The following is an 18,997-nucleotide window of genomic DNA, read 5'->3' as shown; positions in this document are numbered from 1 at the left end:
ACGACTTCACGGAATTTCCCAACATTCATGCAACAACGATTCTATGTAATGTGAACAGAGTATTAAGCTTTGTTTGACACCCTGGGGTACGCAACAAACGACCACGTGCCTCATTTTCGTTAATTTAAAGTACCTAAATCTAAAAAGATCGGGTCTGCGAAGCCGCAATGTGCCATTTCGATATTTTTTTGTATAACCTACATAGTTCCAATAAGTTTTCAAATGAAAATATTTAACGGTTCATTTGTTATAACGATTTTTGTCGCTGGGGTACAAATGATCCCAGTGTGTCAAGTACGCGATTCTACAAGAGTGCGCGAAGCAAGGGTTAAGCCTCTGACTAAAACCGGGAACAATAGAAACATACCCCCAAAAACGAGGTATTTTGTTATGTAACCTACATAGCCCCAAAAAGTTTTCAAATGAAAATATTTAACGGTTCATTTGTTATAACGATTTTTGTCGCTGGGATACAAATGATCCCAGTGTGTCAAGTACGCGATTCTACAAAAGTGCGCGAAGCAAGGGTTAAGCCCCTGACTAAAACTGGGAACAATAGAAACGTACCCCCCAAAACGTGGTATTTTGATTATCCGTACTCACCGTATGATGACTGCAGCGACAAACGCGCCTTGTCTGGGGTGTAGAAACGCCGGAACATGGAGCCTGGACCTCGGATATAGAGGCGCGTGGGGCACCAAAAGCGTCAAGGCATCATCAGCCCTGAGCTCCTTGTAGGCAGCCCTGTTCGGAGCGAGAGGAACCTGTCCCAACGGAGTGACAGGTTGTATCTGAACCCTGGGCTGACAGCCACCGTCGCTCTCGGTCCTGGGCTCGAGTACGGAATATGCGACCTGAACTAGCCGTGGTAGGGTCTTGGCGACCTTGACCCTACCGGAGGCGTCGGGAGGTGGAAGCGGCGCCCACCACGCGGCGGGGATGGTGATTTGGGCGAGGCAGACGCCGTCCTCACCGTCGGGACTGCAGGCCGCGGTAAGTGGCGTCCGACCGGCGAGGGAGGCGTGGAGAACGACGCAGACCCGCTGGTGCCGAGCCAGCAGGACCTGCCGACGACCGCCGGCCTCGCTTCCGGCGTGGAAAAGCACTCTGAGCACCGGCGAGTCCCGAGGGACACTCGGCCGCACTAGGTGAGCCGACATGTCGAGATGCCTGGCGCTGAGCTCCTGAGCATCGAGGAGGGCTGTCGTGGATGTCAAGTTCCGCCTCATCTCTGGTCCCGGAAGCGCGTCCAGAGGATCAGGGACTATGTACCTCGCCGGAACGGTCTGCTTAGTGCTGAAAGGTCCGTAGGTCGCGCGGACCGAGGCCGGCTCGCTGGTCTGGAAGACCGTGAAGGTGTCGATGGACAGGATCGAACCCGGCGGCGCGGGACCCGGCGCTAGGATTGGGGGCACCGGGATCGAATCCGGCTGCGCCGGGTACGACTGTCTTGGTGTGTGCTTCAGGAAGAATCCTCCATCCTTGTTCTCGAAGTGCACCTCGACCGACGCAGCTACGCCTGTATGGGCAGAAAGAGACAGGATTGTTATCTTAGGGCATCGTCATGGGTTGGATCGTATGAGGAATGGGTTTGTCTTTCGGTCGGATGATAACTATCCCCTAAGTAAACCATCGTCCCACTAGCAGAGAGTCTCGATCAATGTTTATCGAAGTAAGCAAGGTGTTACCCTCTAAATTGGAAGACACTTTTTCTTCGTTAAATCAATCATCTTCGATCATACCGTCACTGAATACGTACACAGTTCTCTCTTGATGAACCTGAATCCAAATTCAATCTCATCAGTAGGACTAATTCCGTAGAAATTTTGTGGTGTACTATATTTGACCCAAGTTTTCAACACTGAGCTTCGGTACGGTTGCATTCATAGTTTGACTGTGAAATAAGCGGATAGAATTATGCAATGAAGATTGCACGGTTGCCGTGTCTTGAAAACACTCCGAAGTTCGGTAACGTGAGGTAAAAAGTGTATCAAAAGCGGGTTCTAATTTTTCTCTACAGAGGGATCACATGTTCCAATGAAGAGAACACGCTCGCCATGGAACATCCGCAGTCTAAGTACAAGGGTACGAGATGCGGTACACGTGTAACGCACACCCTAACCAGCTAGTGCAGGAATAGCACAAGCATTAAGGGTAAGCCCGTGTGTGCAGGGGCAGGTCGTAGATTAGTCAGAGAGGAATGAAGCACAGGGAGGAAGGGGTACGGCGGTAGGGGGTGGTGTAGGTAAAGTAGAAGGATTACGAATCCGGGGATGACGAGGTCCCCGTCTCATTCTACGGATTAGAGAAAACGGCGAGATTGCGGAGGACGGATGGATGGATGGACGGACCGAGTGACGCGGGATTCAATTTCGTCTCTGTTAGTCGGGGCTCCGAAACCGAAAGGGTCCAGCCGACTACCTAGATTTCAGTTATTATACGCAACGGCACGAGAGAGATAGAGAGAGAGAGAAAGAGAGAGAGATTCCTCCGCCACGCATAGATGGGTATAATATGGGTTTAATCTGGTACCGAGACGCTGACGTTATACCGCGCAGGGGGTTGAATGACGACGAGGAAGTGAAACTTCTATGCAGGACCGTTCGCCGTTCGTTCGTTTTATTTTACAGAAAATTAAGCTACCTCGTACGTGTGTACGTTGAACCTACACTGGCCCGCAGTAACGGAAGTTTACGGGAACTCGGATACAATTGCGATTCTGCGGCAGTAATTTCACCGAGCAAATATTAAACCCCAAGTGGTAACATTCGCTTTTACTACAAGTCGTGCCTCAAACTCGAACTTCGCAGTGAACAAGCATCCAAACGGTGATTCCTTCGGCGAAGAATTGAAAAAGACAGACCTGTTCTTCGGTCTAAGTGAACGTGAAGTTTTTTGGAACGCGGAATTTGGACGGTGCGCCGTCATAATCCATGGCCTAAGGACAAAGTTATCGGTCCCGATGTTATTCGCGAAGAAAATGGTTTCCCCGGAAGATATGGCTAAGCCGATAATCTCGGGAAATGAAGGAACTCCACCGGCAGGGTCAATACTTGCTTCTCTTCAGACCTCGGAGGTGCATCCAGCAAGCAGCTATTTTTACAACAGAGTTTTGTGCTCCACCTTGGCTTATTCTTTCTCGTTTCGATTCGAGCAGCTAATTCCGCTCACGTTTCCTAGCCCCGGTAATTATTTTCCGCAGGGTTCGAGAATGGGGGTTGAAGAAACAAAAGAGAGAAGTAAACGAGGAGAAAGAAAGTACGGAACAAGAGACACCCTCTCGAAAGGAATGAGAAAAAATAAATAAATATATAAAAAAAAAAAAAACTACCGACAAGGATACACAGAGGCAGTTAAAATTTAGAACCTGTACCGCGTTCCAGTTAATCCAACCACCACGTTGAGCCACTAGAAAAGTTTGAGACAAACGATGCAGGTGCATTCCGGGTTAATGAGGTAGTCGGAGAATTGTCTGCAATTGTTGAACATTGAATTTTGTTCCAAGAGGTGTAGGTGTAGGTCCAAAAACTTGTGACGAATAGTGAGAAAAAAATATATCGTAAAACCTGAAGAGAGGTCGCTACCAATTATTGTAATATTTTTTATTCATTTTTATATCTACACCGTAAGGACTTATCATATATATGTTAGTTTATTTTTTTCGTATCGCGGTCGAATTAATCATTGTTCATAAAAATCAGTACCAAAAACGAAACAGGGAGGTTCGGGGTGATGCGATGCTCCTATTTCGGTAACAAAAACTGTTATCCAAATCTCTCCGAGACAATTAATGTTTCGGATAAAAGACGAGAACAACCAACTGCGGAATTGTTGGGCCCAGTTTGCTACTGATTGGTGAACGATTGATCGGACCACAATACAAAAAAAAAAAAATAATTTAAATAAAACTAATATATAATATAGAAGTCCGTAAGGTGGATAAGGACCTCTAAATATTTTCTTACCTCTACCAAGTTGGACATTTTTTTTTCTCAATATTTGTCACAAAGTTTTCGAGTGGTACCTAATAAAAAAAAAAACGAAGTAATAAAATTAATCATCGTAGCGTACGTCGAATCGCGAAGAGTTAATAGAGAGTTCCCGTGTATCTGAAGTAAAAACAAGGAAAGTTCGGTGGAATTCGTCACTTCAATCATGGTAACGAGTCACGTTGAGACCACCACACCATTGCGTCGGCTTTGAGAGAAGCGTCCCGAATGAACGCGATGCAATTCTCCGACGCTGTTCTGTCGAGACGAGAATTCTGAGGGGCTCAAGCCGTCGGGCAATGGCGATTCCAATTTTCCGGATGTTTGGAGAATTCACGTCTGGGTAACTTGGCGGACCTCCTCGGAACCCCCGGTCGGCTTTCGTCTACCGAATTTTCAACCGCTAGTCGCCTGATTCGTCTGCATACGCAAAATCTCCCGTTCGGCTTTTCCGAGCACCTCCGTGTCTTTTTCTCACTATTATGCAGCCTCTTTTGCCACCTTCGATACGAACTGAAGCAATTTTATATCTCAATTTGTTGTTCAATTCTCGTCTCATATTGAGCAAACTTCATTTCAAAACTCACCGCTGTCCAGTTGCGAAAATTCGTTTCGGATGATTCGAAGAGAAAGATTTCAAGTTATGCCACCTCAAACTTATCACGTAAAAACGAAAGGTGCCTTGTGTTCGAAAAGTCATTATTCAAAAGCAATCAAGTTGAAAATGTTTGGAGAATCATGAAATCATTTTCGCAAATAGATATGAAACTTTTTTCTTTCTTTCATTATTGTTTTCTTCTCTGATTCCGGGCATATGTATATAAATGTCGTTGTTTGGTTAGGTTAGTTTGTCTGCTTGGTCCGTAGCGGCGCCATAGCGTATGGGAGTAAATAAAACATCCCATAAGTGCGTGCGTGATACGTATGTACCTAAGCCTAGAATGTAATTGGTTATCCTCTCATGATATGGGAGCGCGGATATGTATTTGGACAAGTAATCGATTTATCCCAAACCGTCGAGCGGAGAGTGAGAAATATGTGAAAAACAAAGAAAAAGAGAGAGAGAGAAAACGAAGATATGCGCGGAGGATAAACGAGATCGAAGTATTGTATACATTTTCATATCCAACTAAGCCTGACAATACGTTATAAATTGTTACTCCCTAGCAGCCTTTATTTATGTATATCCACAACCTCTATACATGTATTTTGTACGAAAATTTATTACACTCATTGTCAGTCGAGAGCGTTGTGAGACAGATACCGAAATATATATGAAAAAAAAAAAAATTATAAGAAGCCTCGATCCATCCGCTTCCATCGATCTCTCCCGAAATGCGATAACTATAAACGCGAGAATTGCCGATTGCGGAAAATATTCTCAGACTTAAATTAATCGGGAGAACTGATATAATTACTGTTCATAGATTTTGGCTGTTCGAGATGATCCGTACAGGTGGTGATGATCCAAGGGGGTGTGAGGTGCTTCAAGGTTCTATCAGCTCCAAGATTACGCAATCCGTAGAGCTTTGTTTCGCTAAATTAAATCAGAGATGATGTCCATTTCTACATGCTCTCGCGGGGTTTATTGTACCGGTATCGGTGGCTGGGCGAGGAGGGTGCGGAGCGAAAGAGAGAGAGAGAGAGAAGACTACACACACTTTCATGCAATTGCCTAAGCAATTGTCACCTCTTCACTGATAAACCATCCGCTCGCGATATCTCTCCTCCACTTTATCGTTCTCCAGGTTAAACCATTTGCGAAATTGAGCCATTCTCGCGCAGCGGTTGACTAACGGTTTTCCAATCATTTTCGAATGAAGGTAAAATAGAAACATCGAGTCTTTGCAGCGTCGAGTAATAAGAGTGTAAAAGAGAAAGAGAGAGAGAGAGTGAAACCTGTAGACCAAAAGAATTTCGACAAGTATAAATTGTTTCTCGAGGTCGAGAGTATAGATAATGTGATTTAAATTTCGCGGATTCAGATGGATTAAATCTGTTACAAATTTACTAATAACAACGATGTAACGTCAATATTCAAGGAACGGGTTTCAACACCGAGCCGGGAGAATAGAATGAATAGAAATTTTGAACATAGGGTAAACAACGACCCCTTTATCAGAGTTGAAATTTTCCGTCGAAGTTGTAAAACCCACGAAACTGGTGGAAAGGTGTTAAGCCGGGCTGACCCCTGAGGGTGAGAGTTGGGATTCGGCTAAACCGTATCGCCAGCTGAAACATCTAATCAAGGAGGAGGTAGGAAAACTGGGAGACAAGTTGTATAATTATATTGCACACGGGGTGTGCGAACATAGCTTTATACATGAATAACGCCGAACCCCAGCGACATGGTTTAATTTTCCCATAGCGTAGCGTACAACGCATCGTGTAAAGTCTGTAGCGGAATGCAGAAGGGCGAACAAACGCACGCGTTTTGCGGATATATAAAACGTAGTCCGCATTCCTCCGGCTCTTTCGTCCAGGACGCAGCGGTACGTACGCATATTCCTAGTTTACGCTCGACTCGGTTCACCATACATATATTGTGGGAAACGGGACGACCCTTTGCTCGTCACGTACCCGCAGGGGATGTTCTCGTGTTATCAAAAGAACGAATCGGAGGACGAAAATCAGAGCCAATGATATGTATGTACGTACACTGATTGTGAAAGAAATTTTTAGTTCCGATTACCGCTCAGTCTTTGACCATTTTCATTTTTTACCACAATCGAAAAATATAGTTCTGGGTTCAAAAATGAAAATTAGTTTTCTAGCGTGCCTCGTTTTTCGTAATTCCAACAATATTCAAACAGTTTTTTTAAACGATACCTCTTTTACTCAATTTTTCTAGTTACTGTAACAAATGAAATTTTTCTCAGTTTACGTTACGCCAGACCCCGATATTGGCGTAATCGATTTTTTCAAAGACTGTTGGTAAATCGTTGGTAAAAATTCTTAACCAAAAATGTAACGTTGGTTAAATATTTCAACATCGAGATTTTTCAAGTTTTCAATGGGGTCCGTCAACCCCCCACTTACTCAAAAGGTGATTAGAAAATGACGGAATTTCCTTAGAATCGTAGGTAAGGATTCGTAAGCGAATAAAAAAGTAAAATAATCGTTGTCGTTGAATAATATTTCGCAAATCAGGCTGCCAAATCTGGATCTTGGAATCTTTATCCATTCAAGTTTCGAACGGTTAGCGAATCGTTGATAAAGATTCGCGAATCGTATTTTGTCGATCGTAAAGTTTCGTGAACAGAATCACGAGTTTGGAAAGGAATTCAAATTTCTATAAGTGACATGCCTATCAATGACGTCGACTCTTCGATCATTCAACAGATACAGCACCGTATACATATAGAGAAAAGTCTGTCGATCTGTCCGAGTGATTTTGATAAACTTACGCGATAATTTTGAACAGATTGAGTGAAAAATCTGAAACTGATGGGACTTAACAGCCGAGTGACATAGTTTTGAAAGAACAATTACATAAAAAAAAAAAAAAACAAAGATTCCTGAGAAACGAAGAGGTTATAAGTGAAAAAAAAAAATATATACTTTCTGAACGGTGATGAGCGGATAAAAAAAAAAAAAAAAAAAAAAAAAAACCAAAAACTCTCAATTGTCGAGGGATTTAACCGACAAAATCGACTACTGGCTGTTAATTTCTTATAAATGTATGGAAATTTAGTGAAACGAGATAAAAAGCGTGCTGTGGCAGGAAATTCGGAACACTCAGTACGCGTTGTGTAAAGAAAGAAAAAAAAAAAAAAAATCAAATTACGCGTACAGAGCACAATTTCCGTTGTCGCGTAGTTTGCACAATGTATTGTCGCATATTTGTTGCGCAGTCGTTATTTTTCGGTACATATTGTAAAATCAACGAATTGCATTGTATACTTACGAGGTATAATGAATCGCGGATGTTATAACGCTGAAAGAAATCCGATAGAGATTTTCGAGTGAATATTGCGAATTGTTCGATTTCGCGAATCGTACGAGTATCGACGTACAGTGGTTACCGAATTTCGTATATATGTATAGGTACTCACTTACATTTGCGAGCCTATTGTGCGGAGGCACGCGTTAATGGGAATTTCGCTACGCCCGAGTTTCGCCCATTATATGCGAAATTATGCGGACCATTTGACCACCTGGGGACTCTGGAACCCACCGATAAATGGCGAACACGGGATCCGGGCGAATTCTATTTTCCGATACACCAGCGGCTGCTTGCTCGATTGTATCGCTACGACGAAATCGATTTAAACCGAATTATAACAAGAACGCGAAATTAAAATCCCTTTGAACAACGCGTGCGAGACTGGCCCATGATCCATAAAGAATATTGCCAAAATCTAGTGCGAAATACCTTTTCGTTTTTACTTCATGTATCCGCCGCAAGAAGAAGGTCGAAAATATTTTCGGGTAATTGGCAAAAATTCAAACGAATCGTTATTTCTTAAGCTTATTGTTATTATTAGTATTTCTTAAGAACTCTAAACTTTGAACTTCAAATTGGCGAAGTTCAAGTTTCATTTACAATCGTTCTAATTGGTGACGAAAAATTTTCGTGATCGGGCATTAGGTACGACGATCAATTCCGAGCAGGAAACTTTGAAAAATTAGAACCATTCGGAGCTCCGGTTCTTAAAAATTGATCGAATGATTCTGTATTCCACAAAGGTCATTCCGCATTCCGATCACTCGAAATTTTAACCCACGCTATATCTGTTCCACCTTACTGTCCATCTCTGCGAAACGATTTTGCCAACGACTTTGAATTCTAATCGCGTAGACCCGACCGAATACGTGACGTATTCGGCATCAGCAGGCTTGGTTTTGACCTCAACCTGAACAAGAAGTCCGTGCCATGTGAAACGCTGATCACGAATCGGAAGGCAATTATTAGCGAAGGAATAGCTGACCTTGATTTCCGCCAAATGGAGGAAGACGAGAAGTGGAAAAAAAAGTAAATACCAAAGAGGTAGAAGAAGACGAAGAACTTATAATTATCGAATATATTTCTGCGGTGCCAGAACCCCAGAAGTGAGATCAAAGTATCAATTTATACGGTATCGAGGTGATAACTTTTCGCCGTTTCCAATTCTTTATACGAAATTCACAGCATGGATAAAAAATTTGTAGAAACGTAGAGAAGTGGCGATCCAAAAACTGCGGAATAATTTTCCTCCGACTTTGGTCAACCCCCTTACGATGGCCACTTTTGCGGAAAAAAAAGTTCCCTGACCTTTCTCTGACTTTCTCTGACCAGTTGTTCAATTTTCTCTGACTAAAGTTCTTATTTCCTTCGTTAATGCTACGAATCTTCAATTAAAATACCCCCAATTTTTCATTTCGTCGCAATGTAAATTCATAAGGAAATTGAACAATGTTAGAAAAAATTACATGAAAACACATCCAAATGTTTATATATATATATATATATATATATATTAGGGTAGTCCTTCGTTGGGGCTCTGACGAAACCCAATTCTCAGATTTTTGTCAGATTGTTATGTCAACTCTAACCCCTCCCACCAAGAGAGTGGATTTCCCCATTAAAAATATACGTGTTTCGGCGACATGAATTTTTCGTTTTGTTTCCATGATTGACTGCCAAAATTTTTTTTTCCTTTATGTTTCCCAATTTTTCCCTGACCACCTTGCCTCGGTCCAGTAATTTGACCATTCTGCAACGACGTAGTCTCGAGATATTTTCTCGTCGAAAACGTTTCTTCACTCGTTTCGATGATAGAAGACTGGTTTGTGGAAAATGGTACTTCAGGTTAAATTTACACACACGGACAAGCGATGGCGCGAAAGAAAAGTGATAACTCGAAGGATGAGAATGCGAATGGGAATCGGTTTACTTTGTATTCGTTCCTTGCCTCATAGTTCCGCCTAATTGCTTGCCGGCACGTGTCTCCTGGGAATTTCATAGAGCTTGCAACGCAGGCAGACAGACAGACAGACAGACAGACAGACAGACAGACAGACAGACAGACGGACGGACGGTTGAACAATTGCTCTCCATCCCTTGAGGAAAGTTTCTCACCCGCTTGAGGATCGTCACCGAATTTCCCAACGTTAGACTAGAGAGACGTTACGTAGCGTTGGATATTTCATCGAGTTCTCCAAAGCGTCGCTGTTGATATACACGGGGAACGGGTGATACGCCAAACTTCAGGATGAAAAAAGAAATTCGGAATTTGCGATCAGGGTTGATGCGGTGAGCGATTGTAAAGCGGATTGGAAAATTATGCGTGACCAAAGTGGCGCTCCGTGAAAGGAGAGCAAAGGGCGAGTCAATTCAGCAGGAATGTTTCCGTACCGTCGTAACTCGTTTATGTGCTCGCACACACGACGGCAGGTGTGAATATATACGCGGTATACAAAGAGATACGAATGCGATATGATAAAATACGAAGCGAAGTGTATTGGACAGGGGTGGAGGAAAAACTTATCAATTCTTGGGACAAGAGCATCGGGGTGAGGGCGATACTTGAACGCGGGGTACAGGTATTGAAAACTTGGGATTTACGCCGAGTTCCCTGCACGGAATTTTTCCCCCCCTATCAAGATTTTTACGGGCATGCAGCGCGGGCACCATCCTGTCACGATGTGCGGCTGCATGCATGCATGCATACGTGGCTTACGAGCTTTACGAGGCGGTATAACTCGCAAGCACGCCGTATAAGCTGAAGCTTCGAAATACGTCTATCCGGCGCATAGCCGCGGCCAATTGCAATCGCTCATTCGCGAGAAGGTGAAACGCGCCCGGGAGAATACAGAATAATAAGTAAGCCGTACGTGGGGCGAGGGAAATTTTATCGGGTTGTCCACAAATTGTATGGAAAAGAAATTCCATGACATTTCCTAGTTTTTCAATACCCAAGACCCAGTTTTCTCTGACATTTTGCCACACTGAGAGATATTTTTACTTCGGATTACCGCTCAGTCCTCGACTATTTTCATTTTTTACCACAATTGAAAAATATAGCTCTAGGTAGAGAATGAAAATTAGTTTTCTAGGTGTTACCGCAAAGTCTGGTATCCGTTAATATTCCTTCTCATTACGATCACAGTTACTATATTTTCTTCTGGCTGCTGCGAAAAATTTAATACTTGTGCAACGATAAATTGATGTTAAAGCCTTGTTTGACTAAAAAAGTAGAGTAAACCTCAAAAATTGATTTTGCGTTGCAATTACCAAAAAAGGATCGACGATAGCGCAAAATGGTTAGGCGTACCTCGTTTTTCGTAATTCCAACAATATTCAAACAGTTTTTTTTTTAACGATACCTGTTGTACTAAATTTTTCTAGTTATTGTAACAAATGAAATTTTTCTCATCCCTGTTCTGGTAAGCTACAAAAGTCCTAATCGTTCAGCTCATTAACTCTATATTCGTTTCAAATTCAATTCTAATCCAAGAAAAATATAATTTACAAAAAAAAAATCAAGCTAGAAAAATGATTTCTAATCTCCATGATAGAAAACTGACATCGTCAGTTTTTTCCACGACCAAATCAAAGATCCCCTGACATTTACAGGTTTTCCAGTTGCGTGGCCACCCTGTTTCATATAACAAGCGAAATAATCCTGCGAATCGCTGAATGGGGGAGAATTTCGTGAACCTTTCAAAGTCCGGGATAATCTGTCGGGTCGCGGACCGGTTATAGGCTTCGTCATTAGAAACCGCAGCGACAGGATTGATGGAAACGTGAAAACTCATCCCGGCGTTTGCGAAGAGGGAAACATCTTTCTTAGTACGTTGATTGACGGGAGACACGAGAGATGGGACAAGAGACAGGGACTTCCACGACAGATTGTTATGGATAATAACCCAGCTCGGCTTCGTCGTAATCGATTTGTTTAAAGAAACACTTAACCTTCGTCTCCCTTCCACTTTGTCTGTCGATGATGAATCGACACATTTTCGTTTCACTCTCTCTCTCTCTCTCCATCTCTATCCCTCCGATTTTCGTATAAAAATATTGAAGCTTTTCGGTGGGCGTTTTCAGATCCTCCGATAACGATGAAACGGTAATTTCATGAATTCTCCTGCCACGAAAAGAGGGATAGACGGTAATAACAACAATAAATACCAGCCACTCGAGTGTGAGAGAATAACAGAACGAGAAGAAGAAGAAAAAGAAAAAGTGAGGATGAAAAATATCGTCAAGCTGGAAAGATGGTGGAGCTTATTGGCGACGTGGAGCGGCATCGATTCTCAAGACGGCTGCCACAGCCACCGTAGTCCCTGAGAAATGAGGAAAGTTTGCACTAGGCTCGAATACCACGTTGTTACCTGGAGAAAGGAAACGCGGTCCGCAGTAGCAATTTTATTATTTTCTTTCTTGCCTTTTTTCTTCTTTCTTCCTGTTTTTCCCTTTATATTATTACTATTATCATGATTATTATTATTATTATTGTTATTATTATTATTATTATTTAATTATTCTCCCCTCGTCTCGACAAGGTAGTTCCAACACCTAACCTAGTCTCACCGGCTGTTTGCACAGTCTGGTCTAGAGGAAGTGTTCCGGGTTCTCTTCTGGCCGCTTGCCAATTTCTCAGACAAGCACGACGATGTAGTTTTTTTTTTTTTTTTGTTACTTCCCAATTTTAATCAACTTTTTTTCCTCCACTCCGAGTCAATTATTCTCTACTTTTCACTGCTGCCTGTCGACAAGTGCATAAAGAGCATCATCTCGCATAGCGGCTGGGAAACCAGACACTGTTCATCGTGTATTATACACTTTTCAGCAAAGCAAGTCGATCAACGGATATACGAGAAAGGCTTCGAGACACCCCTCGGAAAGACGAATAAACTCCTCGCCGCTTCAGTTGCAGCCATCACGTTGAGCTTTTTGAGCTTTTTGAGCTTTCTCGGGCACTTCGGGACATCAAATATTAACACGCCAAGCGTCCGGTTCCCGTCCCTGTCGTTTCATTCGCCTGATTTTTACTCCCCAAGCGTCTGCAACTGTCTTATTCACGGGAGATGATCTCCTCCTCAAGGCACAAAAGGGAGGCGCGTGACACTCGAGACCCTACGCGCGATTCCGTGACCAAGTACCCACCGACGAGATCATTTGGTACCTACGAGAGTGGGTATATGATATATACGTAGTATTTTTGCCAGCTAAACTCGTCCGGGATTTTTGGGGCGTGAAGGAAATTACTCAGTCGGATGATGTTTCACACGGAATGCAGACTTATAACACGGCAGTGATGAATGGAAACGGCGGAGTTCATCTTTGGACCGATGGAAGCAAGGTGAAGAACGCACAGGACAATCAAGGATGTATGATCAAAAAAAAAAAAATAATGTGTTTAATCAAAAACATATGAAAGTTGAACAGGACAACTGAAACTGCGGATCAAGCTGAATCTGATTAATGAAATACCACGTAATCCAGAGAAAAACGTTTCAACACTGAATTCGAATTGTAAACACCTTGTTATCAACACGGTTATAGAAAAATCACAATATTCTTTCCATTATTTTTTCACCATTAAAATCGTACTAAGAAATAAAATCATAACTCACTGAATTTGCAATATTTTGAGCTGAAAATTGACTGAGTAACTCTCGAGGCACAGATATCAAAGAAAAAACAAAAACAAAAATAAATAAACATTGAAATACTGCGCGATACATAAAAAGGAATTTATTTGAGTGAGTAAAGTTGACTTTTTAGCAAGAGAATAAATTCACGTTTTTTTTAACGATATTTCATTATATATTTTGCTTGAAATCAGATTAGTTTGAATGTTTTTCGTACGGGATTTACGGTGAAGATGTTATGTGGCTATTTTGACCACGGTGTGGAACTTAAAGGAATCGACGATCATTAACTTTTTTTGTAAGTCAGCTAATATAAATGAGAGATTTATAGTACGCATTGCATACCTACCCACGACTATTTCATAGAATTATCAAGAGAGATACGGAAGTATCGGAAAAAGAATTTATTTATTCAAGAATACTTCATCAGGCAGCCGCTCCGCGCTAAGCTCGGTACGAAGAATGACGTCAGAAGAATGCATTTTTAGTGAGAGAAATTTATGAGCCCGAGGAAGACTCAAGTGAAATATACGAAGGTCGAGGTACGGTATACATATACGTAGAGAAACGACGGTGGTGCTCTTTTATTCCACTTTCCGTATAATGGATAATCTGCATAAAACGGGAGAACGCTTTTTGCCACTGAATCTCGACTGATACTCCTCGACTGAATAAATGAAAGAGGAGGAGGAGGAGGAGGAGGAATAAGGAGAACGGATAACCGTGGCGGCGCTTATCTGCCACTCCGAAAAGAGATAACAAAGTCCGTCAAATATCGCTGCCCGCACGAACGTTTTACAAATGATCCCGTCTACTTTTCATCCGCATCGGTGATCAGGCAAAGTTTGTTGGACAATTTGACGACGTACCGGATATACACACGCGTCAACGTTTGCGGGGAAAAATAATGAACAAAGTTTCGTCCTACCATCCGTGAGAGGGAAACGACGCGACGCGACGACGGTAGGGAGAGGAGAACCAGGTCGAGAACTTTACTATAGGCTGCGCGGATGTACAGAATTCTCTGATGAAACGGTCAAGGGTCCTTATTCCCGACCTCAAATCCATCCCACGCCCGGCTCAACCGCGGTGCAAACAAAGTTTTCCCCGACACAGTGTATAAGCTATGGTCGCCTCGTCGACCCTTTTTTTTCTTCTTACCTCATCACATACACCCGGTCGTTGATCTCTCTCTCTTTCTCTCTCTCGAGCAATTTTTTCCACTTGTTATACCCGGGGCGTCCCGTTGACCAAGGGTGTCGAAGACGTACCTCGGTTAACGAACACTTCAAGTGCGGACAAAGACGCTACCGACGGTGAATGGAGACAAGAACGCGATGGCCAGTGAACGGGAATGCTCATTGACTGGACGATGCTCGCTGCTTCAACCTCGCCTTACCGTCACTCTTCGTCCACTTAACGGTCGGCCACTTCTACGTCGATTTGTCGAAAACCTGACACGCGGTAGATACGCTCCCCACTAATTTTAAACGCAGCGGAATTTTTGGCGCCGTATTACGGAACTGTAACACGTAACACGGTGTCCGGTGAAAAATCCATAACGAATTCAAGGACGTTCGTAACCAAAAAAAATACACGAATTCATGAATTCTCCGCAAAGGATAGAGGTCACTGTACATAATCGACGCGATGTACGAGATACATTAAGTTACTTCTACTACCACCTGTTAATAGGAAAGAACGAAAGACACGATTCGATGTGGAAATCCAATTTTTTTTAAACATTTACTCAGTGAGCACAAATGAATGTGTCGTCCGTGGCAAAGCTTGAAAATAGAATGTTTCCAGGACACAAGAAAAATTCAAGGAGTTCCAGGACCATCGGACAACATTGGATGATATAATCATCACGTACGATAGCAATGGTCCGTGGAATTTGTTGAGGTGCGAATTAGAGAGTTATGCGGTCGATGGGTGTTACACCGTGATGCGGAGATACGACGTACCTGAGGTGCGCAGGTTCGTTCTCCTCGACGACTCGATCCGTATCGGGAATCTCGGAGTCGCTCTGGAGCGACACTCAATTATACGGTGAGAACGCTGCACCCGCGATCAAGAGATACGAATTCTCCTCTCCCTTCGTACACCTGAGGACCAGCCAGAGTGGATACGGCGTTTGCAGTCCCAGCGAAGCGTTATCGGGATCCTTGGAAACGCGAAACTCGGCAGCAGAAGGCGATAGATCAACAGTTTCCGTTGAACCGCTAATAACCGGGATAATCAGCGGGTTTCAGGGAACGATCTGCGCCAGATCACCGCCACGAGATTACCTTGACAACTCCTCTCGGATGGTCGGACGATTAATTACCACAATTCCCAGCGTGCTCAACATTGTCGCCGATGATCGTAGCACGCGCGATCGATAAACTGTGAAGGACCTTCTTCTCAAGTTCGCCACATTGTATCGAGGCTTTGCGAACTCGTCCTGCCTGCGGCCCGGGGTAAAGGATCTCCGAGATGCAAATTTACGCGTGGTGGACGGCCATTTTTCTGCCGGCCTTGAAGACTCTTCGCTCTGCGAACGCTGTTTCGCAACAGGGTCGTAAATCGAATGTCGAACAAATTATACCCACGATTTTACCCCCGCACGGGATCAAAGGTTCGGACACAGAGCTTTGGTCGCGGTCAGTTTTTGGGGGAGAGAATTTCGCTGATAGCAGCGATATTGTCACCAGATTTCGAACGCGTCGACGATTCTCTGCAAATTGGCAATCGCGATATTTCCAGCAAAAAAAGGAACGAGAAAACCCGATATAAAACCTGAATTTAAATGACAACGAAAAGGAATGATCAATCCGGCAGAGGTGCGAACTACTTTGATTTCCTCTGCAGAGGAATCGGAAAGCTTGATGCATTTACGTTGAAAACACAGTTACCGGTGATAGAAAAATGATTAGATTGTTGTCGCTGCTGCATCTTGCTCTCCGTCTCTCTCTCTCTCTCTCTCTCTCTCTCTCTCTCTCTCTCTCTCTCTCTCTCTCTCTCTCTTTCGAACGTGATTTTCTCTCTAATCCTCCAGAGAGTGGCTCTGCGGGAGAATTTATATTTCGTTCGCGTCAATTTTATTTCTCATTTTCCACAACGGTCCCTTCGGCAAGCCTCTCGAGTCTCGAGTGACCAACTCCTTTGTACGGTCGAGATAAGAACGCGGAGTGTAGGGAATTGATTTTACACGTCATAGTTCGTTGCACAATAACCGGAAGAGGTAATCCTGTTCGTAGAATTCGAAAAAGCAGTTCGCCTCTGTAATATGACAAACTTGAAGAGAGTAGAAAAAGGCAATCTCAAGAGACGGTAGCCGAGTTTCTTCTCATCTTCCGTAGAATCTCTGCTGTCTGGATTCGAGGCGTAAACAACACCGTTCACGAATCCGTGAAAACGACGAAACGGTGAACGGGAAGAGTAACAACGAGTTTCGGCTCATTTTATTCTCCCCCGAAGACGACGCGACGTTACAACGCGCAGAATTACGTTCGGAGAGCGTAGCTGGTGCGAAGCCGTAAAATCTATACTCTTGTGATTTTCCGGTAGTACGAACGCCAACTAAAAGTTTAATTGGAATTGAATCCGTGCCGGTGGTGCTCGTGGCGTGCTGCTGGCCTGATGCCGGCGGATCTTGAGAATAATCTTCCGCCGTAGGAAGCAGCAGGCAGGCAGCAACACCACCACCAGCAGCAGCAACGGCAGAGTTTCCCTCCGTCTCATACTGCTGAAGCACCGGGGAGAACCTGGCGAACGAACACCTCCACCACCTAACAGCGTTGGAAAGACGACGGAATCTGAAAATAGACTGGAGCCGAACGAACAAGGGAGAGAATATCGAGAACTCACGGCTTACCAATTATCTCTTGGATTTCCAACTCCCAACTCCCAGTTGCCATCGCCCCCTTTCACTTACGATTTCGAAGAAGGTGGAGAGCACCGTCTTCTCGAAGAAGTTACGAAGCTCGTTTCTTACCGTCGCTCACCCCATGAATTCTCGTTGTTTCTTCCTTTTTTTAACTTCTTCTTCTTACTCCTCCTTGAGAACAGGAAATGATCGTTTTGGTTCGAGAAACTTGAGGGGTTATTCCTCAAAGACCGAGAACATCGCGACAACGAATTTGAAACCCTTGACCGAAATTCGTACAGTTCCAAGTTTTTACCCTTGTAATTCGGACTGGCAACATATAGCGTGAATCCCTTCGGCATTTTTGCCTTGTAAAACAATTCCGTAACGTTGAAGTACATAGGCATCTCGCGAGCTTGCAGGAGACTCGGAAGGATTACTAGAGGAGGTGGAAAACCTCCTGGCAAGTTGTAAGCGACGGAAAGAATAGATCGAAGAACGGATAGGGTGTTCGAGTTTGTTCGAGTGGCTCGAGTAAGGTTTAAGAGCTTCGAAAGAAGCAAAGTATCGACGCCCCTCTCGGCTGCTTTCCTCGGATCTTTGGGGAAAGGGAGTTTGGCGGAAGGGGAAAGGCAACGAGCGGAACCGGGCGAGAGGAAATACAGGGAAGACGACGGGGCCGCTGCACTTAGTTCGGGATTTAGTTGGCGAGATTTATGTTTAGGTCAGGTGGTGCGCAGACCCTCTAACCCGGGTGCCAGCGGCTCGGTGCCCCGATTTACAGTTCGCGGAGGCGAGCGTCCGTGACCGATGGGTGCTGCCCGTTTCCTTCCCGAAAAGGACCAGGGCCTCCGGAAGACGCCGGTTGCTGGATGCCGAGCCGATCACTCCCGCCCTCGCTCACGTCAAACTTCCGGATATAATCCTCGCTGGTTGATTTATTCACGCGAGAGCGGCAAATCCGGTTCGATTCAATTCCTGTCTGCGGGCTGTGGGTGGGAAAATGATAACAATTTATGCTCGACCAGGGTGAGTGGAGGGATTTTTTACAACGATGAGACCAAACGATCCGAGAAAAACGAAACTTTGGCCCAGGTGCAGTCAAGGACCTTTCCAGGACATTTCAAGGTTGCTCAAGAACAGTTTTCAGGACTTTAAAAGGACAAGCAAAATTCAAAGATAGTTTCCAGGACTTTGGAACTACATGTACGATTCAAGGACATTTCCAGGATCACTGGAGACCACGTAAGTAGCAGTAGTACCATTGGAACATACCTAATCAGAAGTCGGGGATGAATTCTGCTGGGAGTAAGGTTGAAGTTAAGTGGTACATCGTCTGGACGAGCCCGTAGAAATGTTTGGTTGGCGGGGACAAGGTGCAATTCAGACAAACCCCTGTGTATTGCAAGGCGGATATTTCACCTCAGCAGAATACTTAGGTACCCGGTTTCACATACCTGTGCAGAGCGATTATCCATCCAATAGTTTAATGCGCATGTGCCACAACTAGAAAGCAGTTGCTTGACAGGGTGACCAACCGTCATAAATTTGGAATACAGTTCGGCGCGTTTTATGTGAC

At 44.0% G+C, this 18,997-nt stretch overlaps 1 protein-coding gene across 2 annotated transcripts in view; it reads right to left on the bottom strand.

Moving 5' to 3' along the window:
- Positions 1 to 18,997, bottom strand: part of LOC124179702 (transmembrane protein 132C) — a 195,604-nt gene that overhangs the window by 70,232 nt on the left and 106,375 nt on the right. For both annotated transcript variants that reach the window (XM_046564375.1, XM_046564376.1), the window contains exon 2: positions 604 to 1,519. In XM_046564375.1, coding sequence (XP_046420331.1) covers positions 604 to 1,519 — 916 coding nt within the window. The remainder of the gene's footprint in view (positions 1 to 603; positions 1,520 to 18,997) is intronic.

The sequence above is a fragment of the Neodiprion fabricii genome, chromosome 4 (assembly GCF_021155785.1).
Source record: "Neodiprion fabricii isolate iyNeoFabr1 chromosome 4, iyNeoFabr1.1, whole genome shotgun sequence".
Taxonomy (NCBI): domain Eukaryota; kingdom Metazoa; phylum Arthropoda; class Insecta; order Hymenoptera; family Diprionidae; genus Neodiprion; species Neodiprion fabricii.
The sequence above is the reverse complement of the archived record's forward strand: the minus strand, read 5'-3'. Positions and strand labels throughout refer to the sequence as shown.